The sequence below is a fragment of the Cebidichthys violaceus genome, unplaced genomic scaffold, assembly GCF_023349555.1.
Source record: "Cebidichthys violaceus isolate CVI_PGR_0920_01 unplaced genomic scaffold, fCebVio1.0.p SCAF_10, whole genome shotgun sequence".
NCBI classification, from domain to species: Eukaryota; Metazoa; Chordata; class Actinopteri; order Perciformes; family Stichaeidae; genus Cebidichthys; species Cebidichthys violaceus.
This window is the reverse complement of record NW_027176263.1, coordinates 7,111,612-7,137,803: the sequence shown is the minus strand read 5'-3', so window position 1 is coordinate 7,137,803 and position 26,192 is coordinate 7,111,612. Positions and strand designations below refer to the sequence as shown.

At 42.2% G+C, this 26,192-nt stretch overlaps 1 protein-coding gene across 6 annotated transcripts; it reads right to left on the bottom strand.

Annotated features, from left to right (window-relative positions):
* Window positions 1-95: 95 nt before the first annotated feature.
* LOC137881461 (vinculin-like) lies at window positions 96-24,460 on the bottom strand. Of its 6 annotated transcripts, none has more exons than XM_068723420.1 (23): window positions 24,046-24,460; window positions 17,977-18,047; window positions 16,712-16,862; window positions 15,701-15,809; window positions 14,180-14,302; window positions 13,004-13,164; window positions 11,070-11,160; window positions 10,837-10,984; window positions 10,578-10,731; window positions 10,130-10,305; window positions 8,836-9,026; window positions 8,398-8,424; window positions 7,953-8,152; window positions 7,481-7,609; window positions 7,197-7,346; window positions 6,978-7,086; window positions 6,516-6,818; window positions 6,304-6,428; window positions 4,965-5,150; window positions 3,688-3,897; window positions 2,491-2,694; window positions 2,296-2,400; window positions 96-1,719 (listed from the first exon to the last, which is right to left on the bottom strand). In XM_068723420.1, exons 1-23 carry the CDS (start codon window positions 24,211-24,213, stop codon window positions 1,573-1,575), a joined length of 3,438 nt encoding a protein of 1,145 aa, XP_068579521.1. In that variant the 5' UTR covers window positions 24,214-24,460; the 3' UTR covers window positions 96-1,572. The 6 variants fall into 6 exon arrangements, with proteins under 6 accessions (XP_068579521.1, XP_068579538.1, XP_068579554.1 ...); XM_068723437.1 differs by having other exon boundaries at window positions 3,688-3,864; XM_068723453.1 differs by lacking the exon at window positions 3,688-3,897.
* Window positions 24,461-26,192: the final 1,732 nt, after the last annotated feature.

Here is a 26,192-nt window from a genome sequence, read left to right as displayed (position 1 = left end):
TCACAGCTGTTAGCATGGTAGTAGATATGTTGTATCTAAAATGTTGTGTTTTGGTAACAGTGACTTACAAAAATGAATTACGAAGCAGTCTCCAGTCATCATCATTATAGTCTTTTATTCTTCCAAGGCACAGCAGATGTGTTGGCAGGACGAGAAGCTATCAGAATACATTCAGGCTGTGAATGAATACATCTAGTACACTCAGAGGTTCAGTCGCTCTCAGTGAGCGGTCAGTGACTGCTACGTGCTTCAACAGCCCAAGTAAAAATTAAAATGCAGTTAACATTTAGAGCTCTGTCCCTAACCACCATGGGAACGGCTCACTAATACTGATTAAGTAAAGAGGCTTCACACATACACATAGATGACTAGATGAATGTCAATGCTTGATGTCACATAAAAAGGTTGTTTCTGACCTCAACCCACTGGGGTCATCTCTAGAAAATCTGCATTGATGCTTCAGAGCATTCAGAGTGGGACTGCTGAGCTCACACATGGAGAAAAGCTTAAAAGCAGGAAGTTGAATGGCTGTCTAAAATCATTAGTTTTGATAAATTTCAAATATAATATCCAAACAGTTCAACTGTTAGAGAGAGTGCAGAAACTAAGCACAATTTAAAAAAAGGAATGGGAAAAAAAAATACTTGAGCTTCTCGAAAGATGTCTGTCTTGTTGTTTGTAATAACCTGGATTTTAATGTTTTAAGATGAATGTTACAGTAACCTAAAACAAAGCCTTTGGTATTCACTGTTGAAGTTAAAACAAACAACTCAAAACAGACATTAAAAACATCTCAACTCACCTTGACTCTTACTGTTACTCATAATGCAGATGTCGTGTGAAAACCTCTTATCTATTTTATCAACGTTCCTGCAATAAACATTATTTATTGACAACCATACATTTTGTTTTAAATATACAATCATTTGCCTGTAAATCATAACACTCTTAATCCAGAAGACTTTTTAGTCACCTTTTGAATTGATAGATCTACAGTTAAGAAGAGTGTCATTACTAAAAGTAAACATGAAGTGAGGAGAGCTCATCAGCCCACACAAGACTCCACACTCTAGTGTCAAACTCGGTGTATAAAGCTCATAGCTGAGTGTTGTCCATAAAACAAATAATTACTGTATATACAATAGACAATAAGAAAAAAATGAATTAAAAGTAAATGCTTCTAGGAGATAAGTATCTTAATGTTATAATTTGCCTTTAGAAAATAGAAAAAAACATTTTCATGCAAAAAATATATACCTGGAATTTGGATAAACTCTGGTAACACAACATAGCAAAAATATATATTAAAAACTGTCTCCGATTAGCCCACATCTACGTGATACCACAGTTATAGATAAAGAGAACTGGAGAGCAAAGCTGAACTCGCTTCAATAAATGAAACCTGCTTGGTAACAAATCTAATGGTTCCTGGTAAAAAAAATACACATCACCATCAGTTTCCTCCTTGAATAGTGCACATGTTTACTCATGAGTATGCATGTTTTACTCGAGATGTGTGCTATCGGTGTCATGTAAGTTAAGAGTGTTACTAGTTTCAGTGACCAGGTTTGTTTATTGGTACCAGGGGGTCTTACGCACCCAGCGAAGGGTGCATCCTGAATCTGTGCGAATCTTGATTGAGGCTGCTTCTGCTTCTCTGACGGTCTCCTTCACTGACTGCATCAGATTCTGGGCGTTATGGACCAACATCTCTGTGGCCTGGTCAGGGAAACATTTAGAAGAGAAGCAGTTAGGCGGGACAAAATGAAAACAAGTTATCAGTTATTCAGTAGTGGTGGAAAGTAACTAAATACATTTACTCAACTACTGTACTCAAGTACTTTATGTCTACTCCACTGCAGTTCAGAGAGAAATATTGAATTTTTTATTCCACAACATTATTTTAGTATCTTTAGTTACTTTGCAGATTCAGATGAATAATAATAATGATAATGATAATAATTAATAATAAGATAAGACTTTGTAGGAAAATTTGCAAGCCACCTAGCAGTATATGAAGTAGTTAAAAGTAGCTCCACCTTTACCAACAGTAACGTGATGTACACATTAATGCATCAATAATTATAATCCAGTAATGTTTTCTTTTAGGGATGCACTGGTCCACTGACTCATTATACAATTCAGTGTTATATCAGTTACATTCATTCTAGTCCCATGTTGTCTTGCATAATATTGGTTCCAATGAGTAGTGCAGTGCTGGACACTGTCTTTAAATTTGTGGAAACAAGATCGCCAGTATGAAATTGGTTCTCGATATCAATTTTGTGAGTTTACCTGCTCTGATTCCTCTTCACTGATGTTTGTTCGTCCCAGCATGGTGGCTTTGACAGTAGAGAGGATCTTCAGCTGAGTACTGATGGTAGGGATTCGTTCACACACCTTTGGAAGGAGAAAAAAACGTGTACATTGCTTTTTGTCTAGCATAAAGGACTTTTCCGCATGTGTCTGTATGAGTACGTATGTCCTTACCTGCAGCAGGTTAGTTCTGATGCGTCTATCAGTGCACTGCTTGGCCACTTCTTTAGCCAGTCTCGTCACCTCATCTGAGGCCTTGGCGATGTCCTTAGCACACTGAATCAGCGCTCGTTTGTTCCCGCTTCCACCACGAACCAGCCGAGACATTTCTGCCATCAGCAGAGCCATCCGTTTGGCTGCTGCTATGATGTCGTTACCCTGTGAGGAGAGGGGAGGGGGTAGAGAAGGAAGCGGTAAGAGCAGGATAGCAGGGTACTTGGGAGGAGAATGGCTTTGGATAAGAGATGAGAATGCAATGGAGACATATTGTATGAGTCACGTTTCCACACATTTTTCTGATTATAATCAAAATGTAGGATACGGAAAAAAGCTGCATGCAGTGTTAGTACAAGTTAGCACATATTCTTCGTCCCTTGTGGAAGAAGATTATTATGAATTTGATGTAGTTTTGAAGGGAGACAGTGTTGAGAACCTCAACGTCTCCCTCACATCTTAGTCGACGTGAAGTTAGTATCCGTGAGGTGATGGTCACAGTGTTGGAGTGATCAGTACGCACCTTGAGATTAAGAAGCAGAAGCAGGTGATCATAACAGGCAAGCAGGCAGTCTAAACTACAAAACTACATCACCCAGAAGTCTTTGGGAAACTGTCATCCTTGGCAAAACAACAAGTGACTGAGAGAAGTGATAACAGCGAGACAGAGCGCCTGGCTCCTCCTTGTAACCACTTGACCTCATCATGAACATAAGGGGGGGGGGGGGCTTGTGAAGCCAGTGCCAGTTTATCCAGGTGGTGAAACAAACATACTTGCCATTCTAACAATCCTTGACTTTTAGTACAACCTTAGGGTGATGTCAGCATAACCGCGTGTCAACCACGTCTAAGTGTGATGCAACAACAGCCACAGCTGGTTGGAGGTTTAGTGGCAGACACAGAGCTTATCGTTTGCACAGACACAGTCAGATAGAACTCCAAAGGGTGTTTCTTCATCCCGCAGAGACGGATAAACTCACCACACTAGTACAGCCTCCTTGTGTGGTGCATTTATCTCTTTGCATGGGTGGATGTGTGTGTGTGTTTTTTGGGGGGTCAAAGAGCTGTTCGTTCATCCCAGCGACTCAAAACACTGGGAGCCATTAACGAATGCTCTGACCCGGTTGTGTGTGCACTTATGTGCATGTGTGCGCAGACCTTGCTGGACCACTTGCGCGCCTCCTGGTGGAGAGCCTGGGCAGCTGCAAGCATGGGTTGATTGACAGGCTGGTTGGAGGGCATCATCAGCAGTTCGGGCTCATAGTCATCCTCACCATCAGTAAACTCATCTTCATCATCTACCTCTCTCTCCTCTACTGCCTCCTCCTCCTCTGGCTGGGTGGGGTGGGGGAGTAAGGGGGGTTGTTTCTTCGTGGTTGGAGGATCAATTGGGATGGGGAGGAAAGGGAGGGAGGCAAAGAAGAGGGGAGCAGGGGAAAAAAAGGAATATGGAGAAGAAGGGAAGGAGAAAGCCAGGGATGGCAAGAGGGAAGGAAGCATGGGAAAAGGAGGCATTTAGTACAGTATGAGAGGCACTGGATGAAAGAACAGAGGACAGGAGATTCACAGGAGGGAGAAGGAGAGAATACACGTGCTGTGCAGGAGCAGGGAGAGGGGAGGTGAAACTGCACACGCAAGCAAAGATGAGGTGGAAAAAAAAGAGGAAAGAGAAGCTGGTTTGGGCAGGTAGCAGGTGGATCTCGTGCCTTACTCTGAGGCAGTGGCTGAGTGGACAGTTTGTAAAGCATTTGCAAACTAGGTCTAACTGTAGCCACAACCAGTGGTTTGCATCCTTCTATTGTATTTAGGAGTCTAGCAGTGTGGTGGGAAACACAAAGACACCTTTGATGCATAGATCATTAAACAGGTGTGGAAAAACTGCCAGGAGAGCTATAGAGGGGAAAACACTTAATAGCTTCACAAAGACAGCAAGAGGACATTATTCCTGGAAAATGACGGGTTTTTAAATACAGAATAATATTTCCTATATATAGTTCCTCCACAGAAAAACACTTGGACACACACATACAGAACATAGACACCAATGGGGATAAAAGTGCAAAGAATACAACGTCTTCTGCAAATATATGTCTCTCCACAATTTTTCTATTTTGTGTGTAAGCCATTAACAACCTTACATGCCAACGCCTCGAACAGATGACAGTTTCCAGTTTCCCCTCTGAAATCTCCACTGATCTCCACATTACAGCATCAACGTGATTTCAGGAAAAACTTGATTTCAGGACATTCACAGAATATGAGAATGCAATTCAAGTGTAACAGAGTCATGTCATATAACGTGACGTAGAGAAATCACGAACCAGCTAACTTCTTTTACCCAAAACTGTATGTAGGCTATTGATTTTGAAATGACACACATTTGATGGGGTGAATATGCAAACTGTATTTTTCTGTGTGTGTTTGTGTGAACTGACCTTGCTTGACCACTTGCGTGCCTCATCGTGCAGCTGCCTGGCGGCCACCATCATGGGCTCGCTGAGCACCTCTCCAGCCTTCTGCTCTGGGAACTCCTCATCCTTCTCCTCTGGAGGAGGGGGGCGAGGTGGGGGCACCTCGCCCTCTGGCAAGGGGGGCTTGGGTGGAGCCTGCTCATCACTTACCTGGAAAACACGCACATAGACACACATACGTTACCATACATATGCAGTTCAGGAACAAAGGGGGTTGTATCAAGAAAGACATAAAAATTCTTCACACAGGGGCTTTAAAGTGTTGACAAGCAGAGTTTTGCTGACGTCTCTGGTTGAAAGGTTCAGGCCTGTTTCACCTCTGATGACGTCCTGGAGTACAACTGTACATTACTGTAGCAAGGTGAGGAGTTTCTTTCCCTCTTTAGATTTTAGAAATATCTCTAACAATATCCCAGAGGACCTTAACAGCTGGACCAGGGTGAGGAGTTAAACCACCGTAAGTCACAAAGATGTGATTTCTAGTGGGTGGTAAGTTACTCTTTGAACATGCGATACCATTCTGGTTTTGGTGTAACCTTCAAGACTACACTGTTTATCCCAATATTGCCTTTTTTTCCTTTCATTCAGCTGGTTTCTTGAATCATTTTCAGTATGCAACATCCACAATTACTTCTATTATAATGAAACCCCCTGATCAACTGGTTTTGAAGTATTTTAAAGTATTTCTCTATAATATGAAATAGTCAGCACTAGTTTAATACTGAAAGACTCTGTGGGTGTCATTTAATCAGATTTGAATGACAGTGGACACACAGCTGTCATCATATTTTGATCCAAATGTGGCTTATTCCTCATTGGCGCACTGGACTATGTGACATCACCTATTTCCAACTGAACCCTGCCCACTTTAAGCCAGTGAGAAAAACACAAATACAGACATTTCTTATGTGAAATGGCCGAATCTTCTATATCTGTTCTATATTATTGGCAGAACATCTGTGTTTCGACCCAATTATTCACAGTAAGAAGTAAAACAGGCCTGCGGTTTGAGGTACATTTTATTCAGTCTTAATCTTTTATGTAATCTTCCACAGATATTTAAGTGAGTATGCACTCTGCAACATCCAGCTTCACATTTAGAGTTACACCTGAGGGCCAACTCTGACAAGTTATGTGCCGTAGGACATTGAGCAGTTCCACTGAAGGTCAATGCTACCAAAGCTGATGAAAAATCACTTTCCTGCTGTGTATTAATGCATTTACTTTTAGTGAGCGGTGGTAGGAAAGTGGTGGGTCATTCAAAGGTTTACTATGGATAATAGGAAATATTGAATGTGCTTACATGGAGCTGGTCCAGGTCGGGTGGTGGAGGAGGGAAGTCAGGCTCCTGAGGTTGGAAGGCTTCTCTAACTTTGCCGACTGCAGCCAGGATCCTCAGACACGAGTCCAAATAAGCCTTTTGCAGAGCTGTGGAGGATAAAGAGAGAAACTAAACTTAGTATATTGGTCTCATACAGTATCATGCACATGTGTTTGCGCAGTGTGTTCCTGTACCTTTATCCTGTATGTTCCCAGCCACTGCTTTAGCATCCATCACCATGGGTGAGATGGTGTGGGAGAGGATGTCTGACGCATGCTTCACTGTGTCTCTGAACCGCGGATCTTCAGAGTTTTCCACTTCCCTCTTAGCCACCAGCAGGACCCGATTAGCTCGTCTTGCTATGCTCGTTGCCCCGGCAACAAGCATTTGGGGCTGAACGTTCGCCATGGCAACTCGGCACTTGTCGATGTCTTTCTTTATAGCCTCCTCAGAGGCATCCAACAGAGATTTGGTGTCGATGGCTTCGTCCACCAGACCTGAGGCACACACGCACACACATATTTATCTCTCTATTATCTCATTTGCAGTTTGTTCATGTAGTGGGATGTATTTGTTGCAGCCTGCTGTGACACTATAACTACTTGTAATTGTAAAAATGTCAATATCTAAGAAACATATGAAATAAAAATGCTCACCAGTGAGTTTCTCCACATTGTCAATCCACTGGTTCTTCATGGTGTCAAAGTGCTCGTATGCTGCTTTATTTCCAGGATTCTTCAACAAGATCCGAGCAGCAGAGGTCACCTGGACATTAACAAACATGTCAGCTTGTGTTTGACAGACTCTGACAGCTACATGTTTTAATCATTGTATGCAATTGTGTAAATCAGGGACACTAAAACAAACATTAGCACCTGTGGTGTGAGCTCCCTGGCATGTTTCACAGCAGCATGTATCCCCTCTACTGTACTTTTATTGGCTGCTCCCACGGCAGCAGCCTTCTCTGCAGTCGCCCCCAGCCGACCTGCGTGGGCCTCGAAGTTCCCTGCACGCTCTTCAAAAACCTACAACAAACATTAATGCTTGTTTAGTCAGACTGCAGTCACAATCATCCTCCCTCACTGGGTTCCCATTCATTACACACACACACAACATCTGGATGGACCAAATTCAGCGCAGATTTTTTTACATTACTGACCTCCCCTCTGTTGGGGGCGTCTGCTGGAGCAGTTGCAGCCACAGCCAGCAGTTTGATAGGGGTAGTGGTGTCACTGAAAACGTCAGATACTTCCTGGGTCATCACCTCCTGCATGTGCTGCCTCAGATCCTTGTAGAAGTAGAGAGTGTTATCAGTCCACTAGGTGGAGCTCCGCACCAACACTTTAAATTATAATTACCATGTATGCGTCATATATGCAATGCAAGAGTTTTGTATGGATCCGCCATTCGATCAAATAAATATATTCTAGATGTCTTGTGCATTGTTTTCTTCAAAATTCCCCAAAACTTGACACAGCCTGACATATTTTGTATATTTAGAAATTGTGTGATCTTCCCTCTAATTTAAAACAACCTCTGTGGGTTTGAACAGTGTTTGGTCGCACAGCATAATGAGAGTGGAGTGATTCATTCATATATGAGTGTGTGTGTTTGTGAGCCTGTTGAGCTACCTTTAGGCTGTCCTGCAGTTGTGCGGCTGTAGCTCGTGCATGAGGGGCCTCAGCCTCGCTCCTGCCGGCCATGTCTGCCAAAGATGTCATGAGAGCTTCCGTTCGGTCGCAGCGTCCAATCATATCCTGCCGGTACGGGCCTAACAGGCCTCCTGCTAGCCTCCTCCCTTCTCCAACCATTCCTCTGATTGCTGCCTGACCTGGGGGGAGACACAGGGCTCAAGTCATCCTCAAATCACATCTGGACACACAATATCTCCTCTGTCTTCGATAAAAACCCAGATTCAACAATTAGACGTGACACATGTTTTTAATTTGTTGGTATCATCAAGTAATGGAATGCAAGGGGTGAGAAATATATCTTTGCTTGTAAATTATAGAAGTGGTCATAAAGTTTATAGTGTTTTGGTTACATCCTCTAAGAAAGCATAACGTGGACAGGTACCTGTGTTCCACTGTAGTATTTCACACTCTGCTCCCAAAGGGAAGCATGGGAGGAAATAGGAAACAATCAAATGACAGAACAGGGATACAGCAACAGTCATCAAAACAAAACAATACAGTGCTTCCTAAATGACTAAGTAAGTTAAGTAAGTCATTCAGTGATCCACTATCGGTGTTTCAGGAACTTGCATCAGTCCCCAGCACAGTCATGTCTGTACCACATTCAGAAATTGAGACACTTTGCGTCCTCGTGGACACCTCACATTGTTCAGGAGCCCATTAACTGCTAAAACAAAGAGTCTTGGCTGGATGCTGCTTTGAGCACTTTCACCTACTCTTCATCATCCACACAGGCTGACAAAAGGCATGGAAGGTCAGAGCGTTTATTTTTGAACTACTAGATCACCCCTCCTGAGAGCCGTCATCCAACCCCTCTCACCTACTCCTCTGTCGTCCACTCCAGGGTTGTTCACCCAGCGTAGGGCCTGCTCCATCTTGCCCTCCAAAGTCACGGCAGGTTTGGTTGGTCTCATGTTGGCCACGGCCCGGTTTGTTTTGGACTGCAGGGTCAACAGCGCCGCCCCAATCTGCTTTGCCAATGCACGGGCCTCTGGGCTGTCACCTTTACCCCTGAGACAGAGATAGATAGAGATATGATTTAAGGGGGAATAAAAAAGGTGTAAAAGCCATGTAGTGCAGAAATTAAATACAGACTTCAAACCCACCAAATGTCTCACCACACCTCTGTTAGATACCACCTTAAAAGGAAATACCATCAAAGGCTGAGGCCACTTTTTCATCTGCTTTTGTCCACTTTAATTTTTGTCTTGTGTGGCCAGAAGTAAAGATAAAAAAGTTTTGATTACTGGTTTGTACTGAGGCCATGTTTGTTTTTCACAGAGATAAACGTACAAGTTCAGTTCAATGAAATATTTATTTATTATTGACAGATCTAAGGCCAAAATAATAACTAATTGTTTATACATACTTGAAATATGAGAATATTAAATATTACTTTATGTCTGTAGCATTTCTTTTTCATGACGTGACTATACAGTCAGTCCTTATAAGACCACACAGTGTTTATAAATATAAATAGCCACATATTATTAAAGTACTATCTTTCCTAGACAAGATGTGATTATGTATGATTATTTCTAAAGTCTTCCTGTGTACTAGTGCAGTCACATTTTAAAGATCAGATCCACAGCTGGGCCATTTGATTTACTTTGTCATATCTCTGGTTTCCTTTTATAGTCAGTACAAGCAGTGGAAGTGGAGTACAGAGAATATATTCAAAATGGTCACTCATCTTGTTGTGAGTCACTGAACTACAGCACCATTTAGAAAAAGAACTGCTCTAAACCTGATGAACTGGCCATCAGACTGCATTTGAAAATTATTTATATATTATAAATATGTTATTCAGTGGCATGAACCTTGATCGGTATTTTCCTTTAAGGCCTACTAAGTTTTTGATCCTCAAACTGTTACTGTTACCCTCCACATTATTACCATAGCCCCATTTGTTCCACAACATATTCAAACAGAAACCTTATCGTAGGACTGATGCCCAGGGTTGACAGGCAACAACATATTTTCCAGGCAGGCATAATATGCCACCTATTGATGGCATGAGGCTGCAGTTTGATCCTAGAAAAAGAGGGTCTAACAATTACATAAAGTCACAAAACATCATTGGTCATGCACGTGTCAAGGGAAGGAAAGCTTACTGCCTGCGTAGATCCATAAGTCTGGCGGTGAGGCCTGCGATCTCACTGATGGAGCGCAGGATGTCATCCCTCTCTTTGGGGTCTTCACATAGATTGGCGATGCGCTTGGCCTCTGCTAGTAGCGCTCTGATGTTCTCCTCTCCCTCAGGACCGCCGTTGGGATCAGCCAGCCAGGTCTAAAAATGCACATATATGGGTTAGTTCTAATCTGATGAAAAAACGCAACAAAAAACATCTATATGCAAGGATGGGAAAAGTTCACTAAATTGAACTATATTGAGCATTTAGCCGTTGCTCTTATTCACATTAGCTTATATCTTAAACTATTTACAGAAAAGAACAATCAAACAGAACAAAAGAGACAGCGATAGTATCAGCATAATGCAGAGAGGAAGTGTCATTCACTGGGGAGAGGGTTGACATGGATTACTGTGTTGTTTTATCTGACCTGTGCAGCGTCCAGCCTCCTGGCAATGGCCTGCTTGGCATTGATTAGAGCCTCCAACCTGCGAGCAGCACTGTCCACTTTGCCAAACAACAAGTCTAAGCCCTGCGAGCACTGGCCTGCACGCTGCACACACCCCGGGGTCGGGCCCTGGCCTCTGTCATAGAAGAAAAACACACACAGCTGACACAAAATGACAAAATATACGAACACATGGAAGTAAAGAAAACATAACTCACGTTCTCTCATACAAACACACTACCTGGCTCGTAGATCATCAATCTGGTCAGTCATTTGTCCCAGAGCCTTAGTGGTTGCCAGAATATCTTTCCTTTCCTTCCCAGCACACAGCTCTCCCACCTTACCAGCTTCATCCAGTATCACACGCAGGGCCACCTCGCCGGGGTCTCCTGGGAATGACGACACACCACAGGATCACATTGTGGAATAACATCAAAAAAGCTGATTTAGGGTTTTAGCAGTTTTAGCAGTTACCTGGTTGTCCATGGGGGTCTTTGAGCCAGCCTTTAGCTTGTGCCATCTTTGACTCAATCAAAGCGAGACATCTCTTCAAAGCCTCCATATCCTGAGGGAAAGAGAGAATGCAGCATTGTTTATAGCTCTATCAAAACAGCAGTGGGTATTAAATTATAAGGTACTGCTTTACTTCAGGGCATACTGTAAATAAAGAATTGCCAGTGACGACTTAAGTAGTCATTTTCTATAAACAGCTGGGCACTGTAATTTTTTAGCAAAAGCTACTCAGACAGGAATAAATTGATCTTTTGTTGGGGACTACTTTCAGTGGCAGATTAATACACATTGATTTGATTTGTTGATTGATTCAACATAAATTACAATGCTGATGATCAGCTTCCATGTTTTATACTTTATCAGGCTTTGGCTACACAAGCAATACTTGTTATTGGGAACATTTCACTGTTGTTTTTGATCTTTTTGAGGGATTTGTCGACAATAAGAAAAATATAAAATATTACCAGGTTTTTCCATTAAACTAAAGGATCCCAGAAAAGTGTAATCATTGATGATTTACAAGCATTAATAGCTGCAAACCTTGTAAACTTTGCATGCGCGTTACTCAGTCATTAATAAATGGTTACTGACAAAAATATCTACTTAATTGTGGGCTCTCAAACTGGTGACCCGAAAGTTATTTTTATTAATGGTTATTATCTGTAAAGCAGCAGTAAATGATTTATTAACTGTGAATAGAGTCATTAGTAACAACACAACTCTTTATGTTACATTTAGAAATAATAATTACTGATGAAAAAGGGTAAAACAAGGCATTTAACGAGGGATGATCACAAACTCTTTGCTTTATAACAGATAGAGAGAAAAAATACTTTTTCCAGCTCAGAGGAGAATGAGCCGCTTAAGTGGAAGCGTTCAATACAACCCATCTATTATGGATGTGTCTGGACACCAACCAGCATATTTCTATAATTCATGACCTAAGTGGAGGACAGTCATCGTGTGCCGGCAGATCTCCCACACACTGACAGTAAGTGCTTATCACAACTCATACACAAAGTATGCGGCATGTTCACAGCAAACACACACACACACACACAAAACACAAACAGACAGATCATTGTCTGAAGTAGCTGTGTGCCAAGATACATGCAGGGTTACAGGTTAGACTAGTGAAACAGATCTTAACTTTACCAGTAAATGATCTCGTGACACAGTCTCTCACTGATGTGTCCAAAGAAACATTTCCAAGAGAGTATACTCTGCCCCAAAATAGCATCTTATTGTGCTACTGGCAGCTCTAGCACACAGTAAACATCAGCAGCGCAAGAACAAAAATACCATGATTGAACATGGATTGAATTTCTGTTATTGTTAAAAAATAAACAAGTTATTTAGCTTAAAACTTAAATAACTGTTATCTGTTTCAAGCCAGTTGACTCAAATGGACATCATAGAGACGAACAGATGCACATTTAACAATATTGTGACAATATAGATCACGTCAGCTAACAGTCAGTGGATCAAAACACATGACACACTGACAGATATGTAAGCATGAGGACATTACTTCCTTCCTTCTCACACAGACACACTTGCATGCTGGAAACTGCAGAGGGGGAGAGAAACAGGCTTACCTTCTACAGGGAGGAAAATAATGGAGGAGGAAGGTAAAGAAAGAAAAGAAAAAGAAAAACCAGGAGTTATACTATCCAGCAAAAAGAAAAAGTGGAGACAGAAAGTAAAGAGTGGATTTTTTTGGGAGATGCTCTCTGCAGCACAGAGGGATGTGTGGATCGAGTGTGTGGCTATGTGTGTGCAAACAGGCACTCCAAAGCAAAAGTGATTTTCTGATTTAGATATGTGGGGATTTTTAAAGTTTTTGGGGGTTTAAGGTATAAAATGAAGAAAATCAGAGTTCACACAGCTCATACCTTATTGGCCCAGGCGTCTTCATCCCACGTGGTGAGCTGTAAGACTCTTATGATCTCGTTGATTTCAGCGCTCATCTTTTCATAGGTAAATCTTCTGTTCCTCTCTGCCTCCTCAACGCCGGCACCTCGACTGCTCTTGGTTGCGACAAAAATCTTTATAGCTGAGGACAGAAACACGAGTATGTATGATTACAGTTATACAGAAGCATATTTTTATCACTATGATCCACAATAAGCAACTTTTTATTAGAAAATCCCCTACTAGCAGTGTATAAAAAAGACGCTGTGACAAAACCCCAAAAGAAACACGTGGACTACTCCGTATTTCACCAGAAATGTAAAGAAATATTCAACAAATAAAAACTTTACTGGTCAGTTGGGAACAGCGCAAACAACCTTTTATCAAATTTTAAATTGATATGGCCAACTTGTGAGCAAACAGTTGCCTATATATATATATATACATTCAGCAGATACAAAGCAACACTATGGTTTATTTGGATTGGCGTTTTTGGCCACTTGATACAAGTCCAATATTCACTCTCCTTTTAGCTCTGTTTTTGGTCTCCACCGTCTCCTCAGGGAAATATCTGACTCATCAGCCGCTACCTGCTCTATTATGTTCACCATTTAGTGGCTAACTTAGTCTCTCTGGTGCTGAATGCGTACAGTGGGTTTGTCAGAGCTTTTTAAAACACAACACTGATGAAAAAGGTGTGAGCAAACCAAAACAGTGAAGTTGAGGACTGGATAACAAAAACAACGATGCCAAAACGCTCCATAGAGGAAGCTGCAGAGTTACTTATCTGGGGGTTCATCACTAACCAGCAACAAGTAGTTATATGATCCATTTTTAACATTAAAAAGTGATTATAGTCCCTTTTAAAGCTGCAAAATCTGAGATTGGGAGGATTTATATTGCCTCTCAAACGGTTTTCAACATGGCGGCAGCGAGCTGGCGTCTCACAGCTGGTTTGTGATCTTGCAACATCAAACTATATTTTTACATTACTGCTGTAACAGGGTTCCTCTTCTTTGCTGGTGCAGTATAAAGTATGAGAGCAGCTAGTGTGTGATGTGTGTGCAGTCAGTCTGTCATCCCCAGCAGCTAATGACTGTAATTATCAACGTTGCTATAACAACTGTTGGATGCTCAGTGACCTGTGCTGCACCTACCTGATATAAGAACAGGCAGCAGCTCTTTGACAGTGTTCATGGAGTTGACGAGCATCTGTCTGTGTTCTTGGTGCGTCAGCTCCTGCTGCCTCTCCTCAATCATCTTTGACATTTTAGTCATCCCTGAGGAAAAGAAAAAAACATGGGGAGAAGGGAAAATGGTTGTGAGGTTTGTTAGCGTGAGCATCACAGTTTTAACTGCACCCGAACAATCAGAGGCCGAGGGCTTCCTCCAGCGCATTCACCAACTGAGTAGCTCCAACACATCCAAACAGATCATTACTTCACGGGCGTCTGATCTCGTACTATGACAGCATCAGTCAAGTGTGAGAAAACCTTGGCATCAGATTTCCTCCAGCTCATTATGCCAAAGTGCTCTGACAACCCAATTGACCTTTTACCTCTGATGATAAATAGCCTGTTTGTGGTCCTGCTCTCCTGCCAGTGAAAAGACTCTGATCCTTAATCACTGCATCTTAGAGTCAGTCGGTAGTTAATTTAGTTTTTCATCATGACAAATGCATCTTTAACCAACAGAATAGTCTAAAAAAGGTCAATTGCACTAATCATGTTTTTGTGGTGGACATTGTAAAACGGCACCACAAATGCCAAATAGTGTGATGCATTTGTAATATCGGTAATTAACTATACAGTTTGAGTTTACTGAATGTATGAGGATTTTGATAGAGATTCTGTGGCTCATAGGACTCCAATTCCTTGATGCATTTTCTGCTGATGTTAACAAATAGCTTAAATAGTCTGTAACTAGAACAGGGCTGCAACTAATCATTACCTTCATTTGGTCTACGAATTGTCAGATCATTTTGAAAACTGTCCCTCACAAGTCCATCATTTTCAAACTGCTTGTTTTGTCCGACCAACAGTCTAAAAAGATATTCAGTGAACTATCACATAAAACAAAGAAAATCAGCAACTTGATCAACTTATTGATTTACAGACAGTTCCCTGACAGTTCCCCTGCTGAAACACTGCTGGTGCAGAAATGTTGTGCTTCCTTAAAATAGACATTTTTGACTGAAAATGGGCAGTAATGGCCAGAGATTTTGATGCATGGCTGAAAACTAAATGTGATTTATGGATGTGTTTTGAGGTTATTTATCTACGGCTTGGATTGGTTGCAGTAAATACATTTTCTGAGATATATATGAAAACTGTAAAAATCTCATTTTCATTATTATTATTTTTTTTAATGTAGAGGTCCCTTGCAACAGACTTGACCTGTTTGATTCTGGCTGAAGACATTTGTTGCTCGTCTCTCTCTCCCCCACATTTCCACACTTTTTCTGCTATCTCCTATTGAAAGAAGATGTAAATAAATGCCCAGGAATAATCTTTCAATATTATTTTGTTGATGAAAATGCCTACAACGTATATGCTCAAATTAATTTTGGATGTGGGCTCTTTTAATAGAACTAAGTGATTCTCAGTTTTAGTCAAACCGCATGAAACTTTGTCTAGTTGAGTAGCAGCTATAAAGTAAAAAAGAAAGCTCCCACTGACCTGGTCCCAGGTTCTTGGTGTAAGTGATGAGGTCCTCCATGGTCTCCACCACCTCAGCTACTGCCAGGTACTCTAGGATACCTTTACACACACGAATGATCTTACGCACCTAAGACACAACACAGACATAATCACAACCAGATTGTGTATTAAGGGATAAAACAATGGCTGATAATGATGATTAGAGACAATCTTCTTTATTATAAGAACAAAATTCAATGTGTGCATGAGCTTTTCTAAGACAGCGTTGAAGTTCTGTTCTTTGTGTGGCGTGTGTGTGTCTGTGTGTGTGTGTGTGTGTGTGTGTGTGTGTGTGTGTGTGTGTGTGTGTGTGTGTGTCTGTGAGTTTACAGTCTTGTGATGTACGTCTTGTGACTGTGAGAAGTTGCTCTTTAAAAATGAGGCTATAGTGATGAGACATGGTGAGCAGTATCACGTGCCTAATGTGATTCCACTTATCAGACACACAGACACAGACACAGACACAGACACACACACACACACACACACACACACACACACACACACACACACACACACACACACACACGCTACCAGCCTAATCCTAACCCTTAATATAACCTTAACTTAAACCTAGCTTTACCCTAACCTTAAACCAGGTCTTCACCCTAAAATGTAATGATTTATGTTATGGGGACGTGCATTTTGTGTCCAAAAGGAAGACAAGTAAACATATTTATGTCCCCACAACATGGGTAATACACACACACACACACACACACACACACACACCATGCAGGCTGGTACATACCATATCCTCACACACACACAAACACACATCGTGAGTTATGACAGAGGGAAGTCATTTGATCTCAGTGATAAGATCTGGCTTCATTTGAGACTCCATTAAAGACTTGCTCTAAGCTGAGTTGCTCCTTCCTCTGTGCAGCTATATAAAGCTTTATTTCCCTGAAAGATACCACACCTCTGAAGTAAGAGTGATTCTCAGGTCACACATGTTGATATAAGGAGGCAAACACACACACACACCTCTGCTTCATCAAAGGTAAGGAGTAGGTCGGATGTTCCAGAAAGTATCCCTCTGGATCCATCGATCAGGTAATCTCGGGCAGGAACAGAGTATGGATCTGCCTTTAGCATCTGAGCTGCCTGGACGAGCTTCGAGCTTGAATTCTCCACCCTGAAAATACACAGCTGGCTTAAGACGAGCAGCATAAATACATTTACGAATCATAGGAATTTAACGCTTTGTAAATCAAATAGATTAGATCTCATGTCTAGAAAAGAAAGCCATCTGCCACTCTCTTAAATAAGCTGCTCTACTGGTAACCAGAGATGGCTATAAGGACACACATAGGGAAGACACCAACTTTGAATAGATTTTTCTGTTTGGTTTTGCTTTTTAAAGTTTGTCTCATTCATACAATGAGCAATGACAAAGCTTTAAATGTCCTGTAATTAAATCTGGGACTTGCAATAATGTATTCCTTAATTCAGTTACATCTGCCCATTTCTCATTAACATTAACAACGCAAGAGTGGTGAACGTTTGGGGATTTAATTTGCTAACTTGAATTGCCTATTCCTTAGAGCTCAATAATTAGCTTAACCTGAAGATGGATTTTATGAGGACTTGAATAAAGCCATGTCCCTCCTCTTTCTGACCCCCCATTGGTCAGGGTATCCATGGCTGCCGGTTCATCTAAATTTAGGCTGGTTCACATTCCCGCACGCCCCTTTCTAAGCCCCGTGAGTGAGATTTATGTTGTAGCCCCGTATATGTGTGGGCCTGAGAGAGCAGTGTGTGGATCTGCTTGAGGTCTGCACCTCTTTTTTTATTACGGAAATTGAAAAACAAGCAACAACAAGAAGGAAATTAGGAAGGGGACAAACTGGAAATTGATTATATCAAATGCACCGTAAAAAGCATACACATACAAACAAATGCTACACACAGGCAAGCAGACACAGCCAGATGTCAACGTTGCAGGATTGCTGAGTAGCAGCTCTCAGAGTTCATGTCAGCTCTTTGGATGCAAGCTGGAGAGAACAACAAACAGCCTCTCAGCGGTCTGGATGAAGGGAGCAGGAAAGTTGCCCGGGACCTCAGAAGTGGCTCTTTGTTGCAGCTGGGAACGCAGCCATGTTTCGTGACATTAAATAGTTCTCTGTCTACTGACATAAAGTGGATCACTTCCATAATTTTGTCACTGGGTATTTCTGTGAGTGACGGTGGGTGAGACAGGGACAGAAGGGAGAACTTTTTCTTGCACAGTGCTTCAGAGTCAGACTCACTTTATGAACGCAGGAGGCATGTCTCTCTTCATCACCTGGTCCTCAGTGGTTTGAACGGTTTCCTTGCCCACCTGAAACACACACACACACACACACACACACACACACACACACACACACACACACACAGAGATGGACCATTTATTTTATTATCATTAGCTGCAGCGAGACAGGAAATACTATTCAAGTAAGCACTATTAATAGTCTGAGGGGTGAACGGGTGTGTATCAATTCACACCTATTTCAACCCTGCTAGCATGTCTTTTAAAGCTCGAGGAGAGGCAGCTCGGGCTCTGGTCGACTTGGTCGTCTGTTATTCTACATGAGGGCGGGTAGCAGGAAACACGTTTGTGCTGCTCTAGTGGAGGTCTGCAGAGTCATCAGTACAACATCAACGATGCAGAAAATGTTTGCTAGGAGTGTAATAACTTTCCACATTAAATCAGGCACAAATGATATTCAGGAGCTGGTAAATGTATATGCTCTCTTTTTAACGGAACAAATAGAACTTGACAGTCCTAACTGTGAGTATTGATTTTTCTATTAGAGTAGCTTGATGGTTTTCGTCCGGTCGGTGCCCCACAATATTTTCTTTCTAAATGCAAAATCAAACAAAAAACGTTGTCGTTATTTCCATTCGTTAAAGATCTTGATTTAATTTTTCTGCAGATTTGGGTGCACACAATGAACATTGTCACTCCACAAATACGTAAACAATGTAATACATAGGAGTTTCTATTTTGCTGTCAAACATTATAACACCACTGACAAACAAAAATCCCTATTCTTGTCCTGCTGTGGTTGTTATTGTATTACGCATTTTCATATTCTGTTACATGATCACCTGCATGGTATTTTGATATGAATAACACATTTTCACTGTTTCGTTATAGAAATTACATAAATCACTTGCATACAGACAGAGTCACATGGGGTAACACACATACACATACACACACACACACACACACACACACACACACACACACACACACACGCACTTGAGATGCAATTACAGTGAGATGATGACATCAGTCTCTTGCTGCTGCATCGATGAAAGTCAGTTAATAGACTTTCTGGCTCCAGAGACTCAGGAGGCAGCCATCACACATTCAAGCAACACAGATTCACCTCCACACACTGAATTACTTTGCTGTTACAGTCATTTCTGCTGCTGTCGACTATTCTGGTCTACACTAAAATAAAGCAAGAAAAGCAATTTCAGTCAATGTTATGCTTTGTACTAGTAAAATATCAATAATTAATGTCATTATCAGTGGTTGTATTTTATGAACCACAGGAACAAGAATTGTCAGTGTTTTCATCTTTGTGTTACTAACGTAAGTAACACAAAATAGCTCGTGCCTTAAAAGGACCAATCAAGCTCAAGTGTTTAATCATGAATTTAATTTACCTTTAATCTGTAATTCAATATCCAACTACAACCACGACACCAACAACATGTAATGATAGTACTGAGAGAATGAACTTTCACACATAAATAAGATGTAGTTCATGATCATTCCACCATTCCAAAATTAAAAGTATAACTTTGCATCCTACTATGGTCACCGTCGCCAACTTTTTAAATTAATTTAGGTCTACGTTTGATACTGTATGTCTGGCAGTGCTGTACGCATGAATGTTCACAAATCCAATGAAAATATGCAAAACAATATTTGAAGGCTTAAATATATGTTGGTGAATTTCCTTGTTTACAAAATGCAGGGAATTTTTCCAGCTCTAAACTGTGAGGAATGCGGCTCTACAAGTAGAGCTCACCCTGATGAAACCCTCTGGACAAACTCACACAGTAACATCAGGTGACAGATCAAAGAGCTGTTCGAGCTCCAGAGTTTCCTGTAATCAGCAAAGCTTGGCATCGATTATTCAATACATAATTAATGAGAAGTGAAGTGGTTTGCTGGATTGACAGTGTGATGTGTGTGTTGTTGTACAACACAAGTGTGACGGCTTCAGCAGGAATCAGACGGCTGTCAATCAACGTTGACACAATACAATTAGTCTGAGCTCAGAGGCATCGGCTCTGATGTGGCTACAGCTCTTTTCTCTTTTTATAGTAGACTTATTATTTTACATATGACATGGAATCAGTCCAATCAAAGAATGATGGCAGAAGTCAACTCCTGCATGTAATGCCTAATAATTCTTTTATTAGATAATATCTTGGACAATGGAACCACAACGTCTGATTTTCTTCTGTCTGCTATCAAATCAAGTCAAGGAAGAGTAATGTTAAGATATTCAGAAAAGAGCAAGCTACACATGTGAGACATACTCACAAGATAAAAATCACACACATTTGTCACACATAGTTGTTTGATTCAATATTCATATGAAAATGTTGGCTAGTGTAGCTTCAAAGACACACCTAAATTACTTACTTGATCCTACATCATTGAGCAGGATGGAATTAATCAACATTCTGTCAATTAACAAACCAATTTATCAACTAACCATTTAAGCACTTGAGAACATAATACAGAAAATGGATATAATTTTGTAATATAACATAAGCCAGGAGTAGATTTAAAGCAGACTGGGAAGCAGATGAGCTGTGTGGACACACAGCCGGAAACTAAGACTCATCCTGAGTCTGCCAATGAACAAGAAGAGATGGCTCATATTTATATGGCAGAGCAGGCTGAGGACAGTGTGGCGTGTGTGTGTGTGTGTGTGTGTGTGTGTGTGTGTGTGTGTGTGTGTGTGTGTGTGTGTGTGTGTGTGTGTGTGTAGGGGGTTGAAGGCGGGAGGGTGGACTATGAGGCTTGGCAGAGTCTGGTCTGAAGACGCCAGAGACACTTTCCCTCCTTCACAGGGTGCCGGACTCAGACTGAAAGTGGTTATCCCCCCATCATTCCATCCCTCCTCTCCTCATTCTGCATCACGCTGTTTGACAGTTTCAGTCGACTATTTCACTCTTCGCATCCCTCTTCTCCCTCTCTTTCTCTCTCCAGTGTGTTGTAACTTCACTCAACGGTGAATCTATTTATTCCTTCCTCCCCCTCCCCCCAGACATACTTAGGATCTATGTTGACTCCTTCAGGAGCAGATACTTCACAAACACCACCGAGGCGGCTTGCTCTCTGTCATCCGCACAACTTCGGCAAGCTCACACTTTCAACCAAACAGCGTCCTGGAGATCTTTAGTCGATGAGCGTCAACCCACTCACAACCTCTGACAGATTGAGATTGACACCATCTTGTTATGTGCGTCTAAGTGTCTCAGTGACCTAGATTTTAAGTACCCCCCACAGCTAGCCCACCCTGGACGGGGTAATTGTATCAGTGTGCAGTGGGACTCTCGTGGTGATGGTGGCATGTTGCTGTATACTGTGTTATATCTTAGCTCACACTGTGCAAGTGTATGAATCAGCTTTCTAAAATAAAGTGTCCTCAGAAGTGTGTGTGTGTGTGTGTGTGTGTATTTGCGCTTAAGGTGTCTTTTACATCTAATTAAGTTTACCTACCCAGCAACCATCCAGTGCTGATTTTACAAGCTCTGTTCTCAAGCACCTAGTGTGCTCTTTTTCAACACCTTCTTGTCAACCACTTACTCTCTCTTAACTCTCACTCCTCTATCAGTGGACTACACAACTAGTCATAATTACTTCTTCAACTGTGAATGTAGGCAATTAGCTGTGCTGCTATCAAGAGTGTCTGAGAGTATGAAATGCAACATTAAATGCTAGGGAAAGACAGGATCTGAGGAGAGTTATCTGCATGTTTTACTTTTCCTCTATTGTGTTAATATTTGTATCCCTCCATCCTGACAGCATTTCCTCTGTCCGACACCTTCCAGTGTCACAGTGTCCTCAGCTCTTATCTCTCCTGCCTGAGGCTGCCATTAGCCTCCTTCTGCTCACTGTCTGGATGGATCAACTGAATGGATCAACGTGGACAAGCAGAGAAAGAGAGAGGGATGGGGAGGTGTGCCCGGTAGCAATGGGATATCAAGGACTCGGTGCAGCTGGATTTTTCATTAAGATATGCCACTGCGTTTGAGTTCAAACTGAATAGCCCTTTTTATTATCAGTTAATGAGATATTTATCTAAATGATCTTAAGTATCCTTGCACAGGGAAGCAGCAGCATTGTGTGTGAACTATTCAAAACTTTAATGTGACGACTATTACAACAATAAAAGAGCCTTATTCACTCTAAACTACTTTTAAGGAATAATTCACACAGCAAGCCCCATAAAACTTTTTCAGACTATCCACTCACATAGTTTTCATGTGATGTCTCCAAACCACTGAAAATCACCCCAGATAACTGAAGGGATAGATCACTCTGATTAAGACAAAAAAATAAGTTTGTGGTGAACTGGCCCTTTAAAATTCACTAACAACTTAAATTCAGTGTGCAGTTTGTACTCAAAGGTTTTGCAGTGTAACTTCTTAATGACGTAACATGTCATAAATTATAGTTAAATGGCTTGATTTAATATTTTTCCACGCATTTCTTTTTTTTTCACACTTAAACTGAGAAAACAATGGAATATATTCAAGTCATGGATAAAACCGTCGACCGTGACAATGCAAAATATGAATGATCTTCCTAGAGTGGATTTGCATAATCCAAATGTTTGTCTTACTTCAAAATTATTCTGATGTATTCTTACACATATCACAAAAAAATGCCATCTAGCCAGCAGTTTAGTCCTTTCCAGACGAGTAATCGTGGTCCCCTGCATCACAGCATCATAAGTAACAGTTTCAAACTTTATTTCAAAAAGCAGTCCAACTGAAAACAAGTACAGAGGAGCCATGGCCAGAAGATCAGCACTAAGGGGATGTGCTTAAGGAATATGCAGCAGAATACAATAACAACTTACAAAAAATACAACTGCTAAGATGCCCAACAGAGCACAGACAGCTCCTCCCAAGTCTGCCACACAACCTGCCTTAACAGCTTTTGTGGCATCCTGTCTGATCAACTCTGCTCCACCAAGTGTGGCCTCCCACTCTTAGAGATACATTTAGGCTCAAATTATCATGGAACCAACATCTTTTCATACTCGATAATAAAGCGTAGATGAGTGAATGTCTGCCTGCTTCTGATTTCTCCTGAGTGAGTGAAGCCCGGTTGTCCCGGCATCAAAAACAATGACCTGGACCAGCATTAATGATGTGGCCTGTATTGATTTTTCCAGTCAGTGCTTACAGAGGAGACATCATTGTCTGACTGAAGCTTGTCTCTTTCTATTATAATGACCATTTAGACTCAAGGTGACGGAATGGGAGAGGTAAAGTGGGGTCGAAGGAGCGAGGAAAAGAGAGAACAGGGAGGAAAGTGTAGGAGGGGGAGAGGTGGGAGTCTGTCCCACAGAGTATATCTATTCTCTATGGGTGTTGCTACGAATATAAAGTCATTGTTCTACAAACTCAAAATTCTGCAATCATCTATCTATCACAGTGTGTGAGTGACAGTGTGTGGGTTTGTGTGTGTGTGTGTGTGTGTGTGTGTGTGTGTGTGTGTGTGTGTGTGTGTGTGTGTGAGAGAGAGAGAGAGAGAGAGAGAGCGAGAGAGAGAGAGAGAGAGAGAGAGAGAGAGAGAGAGAGAGAGAGAGAGCATCCTGTAAATTCAATCAGCAGTCGTTTCTTCCGCCCCACAAACTTCATTGAGCTCACTGGTCAGCTGATTAGGGCAAAGTTTGACATGCTGCTGCTGCTGCTGCAAAAAAATTACAATAAAAAATGTAGCCTGCTGCATGAGCTCATGAAACACGCATGGGCGTCAGCTGGATGTGTGGCAGTTGTATCATTTTAATGGCGAGCAAAGATCAAGATGGGATTGCAATAAATCTAACCGGTAGCCACATAGGCTGTGTTTTACTGCTCCATGTGTAGTGCAGGACAGTGTGCTGACCTACTGTTGCAATCATGTGTGATTGATTATATGAGAGCCATACAGTCAGCCCAGTCACCACCAGTTTGTCTCCACGAATGTCGATTTTTGAAGTTTGGATGATGGGCTAACTGGATGCACACACTTTGCCATTGAGGCTTTCAGTGAATTGAAGGACTAATTCAAACTCGGGACTCACCCGTACAAGGTTGCTGACTGCCGCCTGCACCGCGGCCACCGGCACCGTCAGATCTGGGATGGCTTTACCGTCCACCTCCCCTTCCTCGTGCATGATGACCAGGTGGGAGATCTGCTGGGCCACTGGCTCCAGGATACTCTCGATGGTCTTGGTGTGAAACACAGGCATCGTGAACGACTTTTACCGCAGCCCCGACAGAAGAAAAGGCGGCTGGTCGCTCCAGCACTATAGATCCCCCCCTCTCTCCTCTCCTTCCCTCTCCTCTCCTCCTCTCTCCTCTCTCCTCTCCTCACTGACACCGACAGGCGGACAAATCCAGAGTTGTCGGTCCAGCCCCTGAGACGAAACCCTCACGCGTCTCTCCTGCCGGTGTGCACACCGTCTCCTCTGGTGAGCACCTCGGTAAAGGCTGGACTCAGACGGTCGGTGTCCTCCGGTGGGAGCGACCCAAATCGTGACAGAAGGAATCACCGCCCTTCGCCCAATCACAGCCAAGGAATAAAGCTGCCAAGCGGGTTGGTGTACTGACGCTTTCCCTGCACGCGCACGCACGCACGCATGTACACATCAAACACACACACTGCGAGTGAAAGCGCTTCCCAAATGACGTTATGCATATGCCAGTGGCCCCAAAAGGGAAAGTGTTGGGGTAACTTAATTGGAAGAGATTGTGATTCCAAGATGTGGCAGACTATATGCAGAGGGGGGGGGGGGGGGGGGGGGGCTAACATCTACAACAGAGAGGTTGTTGATAGTGTTGGGAAGCTGCTCTGTGCAGCCTGATAAAGGTCCGCTTCCCATCCATGAAACCAACACTGGAGATGAGATCAAGAGCTGCACCCTAATGGTGAAGAAAACTGGTGGTGTGTTGTGTTTTAATGAAGCTTCAAACCTTCATCTGACATATGATCTATGCTCATTAAAAGGTGGGTCAGGAGTTCATGTCTCCAGGCCTAAATGTCCAGGTCTAAATAAAGACCAAGGATTCAACTTGCAGCTGAAAGAAGGAGTCTGTTCAGCAGAAGGAGACGTTCAGATCCTAAACCTCACCCTCAGACACACTCTTTCTCCAACTTCTTTTATTTTGACTCGGAGAATCCCAGATGAACAGCTGTCCCAGTGGTTTAACACCCACCTGACAGGTAGCACTTGAAAGTGAAATAATCAGATTCAACTGTAACTAATGGGTGTTTTGTGTGTGTGTGTGTGTGTGTGTGTGTGTGTGTGTGTGTGTGTGTGTGTGTGTGTGTGTGTGTGTGTATGTGTGTGTGTGTGTGTGTGTGTGTGTGGGTGTGTGGTTGCTGAGTTGTATCTCTGCTCTGAATCTGTGTTGGGGAAACTGGAGATCCCCGCTACAAAAACAGTGGTATTTATACCTCTGAAACCCAGAGACCAAAGATCAACTGACCCTCCTGAGTGTGTGTGTGTGTGTGTCCCTAATGTGGGTGTAGACAAGTGGCTACAATCCAAACCAGAGGGACTGGACACTCTGGTTCACCTGGTTAGAATACACCCTGGTACTCCGCTTTCTTCTTGTCTCCTCTCCTCTCCTCTCATCCATTTTCTCCTTTCCTTTCCTCTCCTCTCCTCTCCTCTTCCTCAGGAATTATCCTTAAAGAGGAGTAAGACTCATACTCGCAGCATCTCAAATCCATATATGGGTGGAGGCAGAGTAGAGAAGCAGTAAAGTAAACTGCTTACGGTGAGTAATTGAGAAGGAATAGGACGAACTGTGATTGGCTCCAGTAGCACTGCTGTGAACTATCTGTATATGTGGACTTGTCCAAACAGACTTTGATAAAAAGCATTGCAGCAAGTTGCTTAGAGAGGTTTTGAAGTATGCTTTCAATAATGACGCGATGACCAGTTGGATTGTGGTTGTTCAGCGCAATAGAGTGTGCTAAAATTATTACACCACAATTCATCATTCATCTCTTTGTGTTGCCATTGTATATGTACTTGCATTGATCGATTGTTTGTCATGATTGGAGCAGTGGTGCTCAGCGTTCCTGTGACATGTTGCTTTTTTTGGTAAGGGTGTGGGTGATGGAGGTATGGGGTCTGAGTCAGTGGACAAGTGAGCATTTAAACACTCGCTGCTCCACACTGAGACTTTCCTAGGAATCATAAGTTGTCTGACGAGAGGT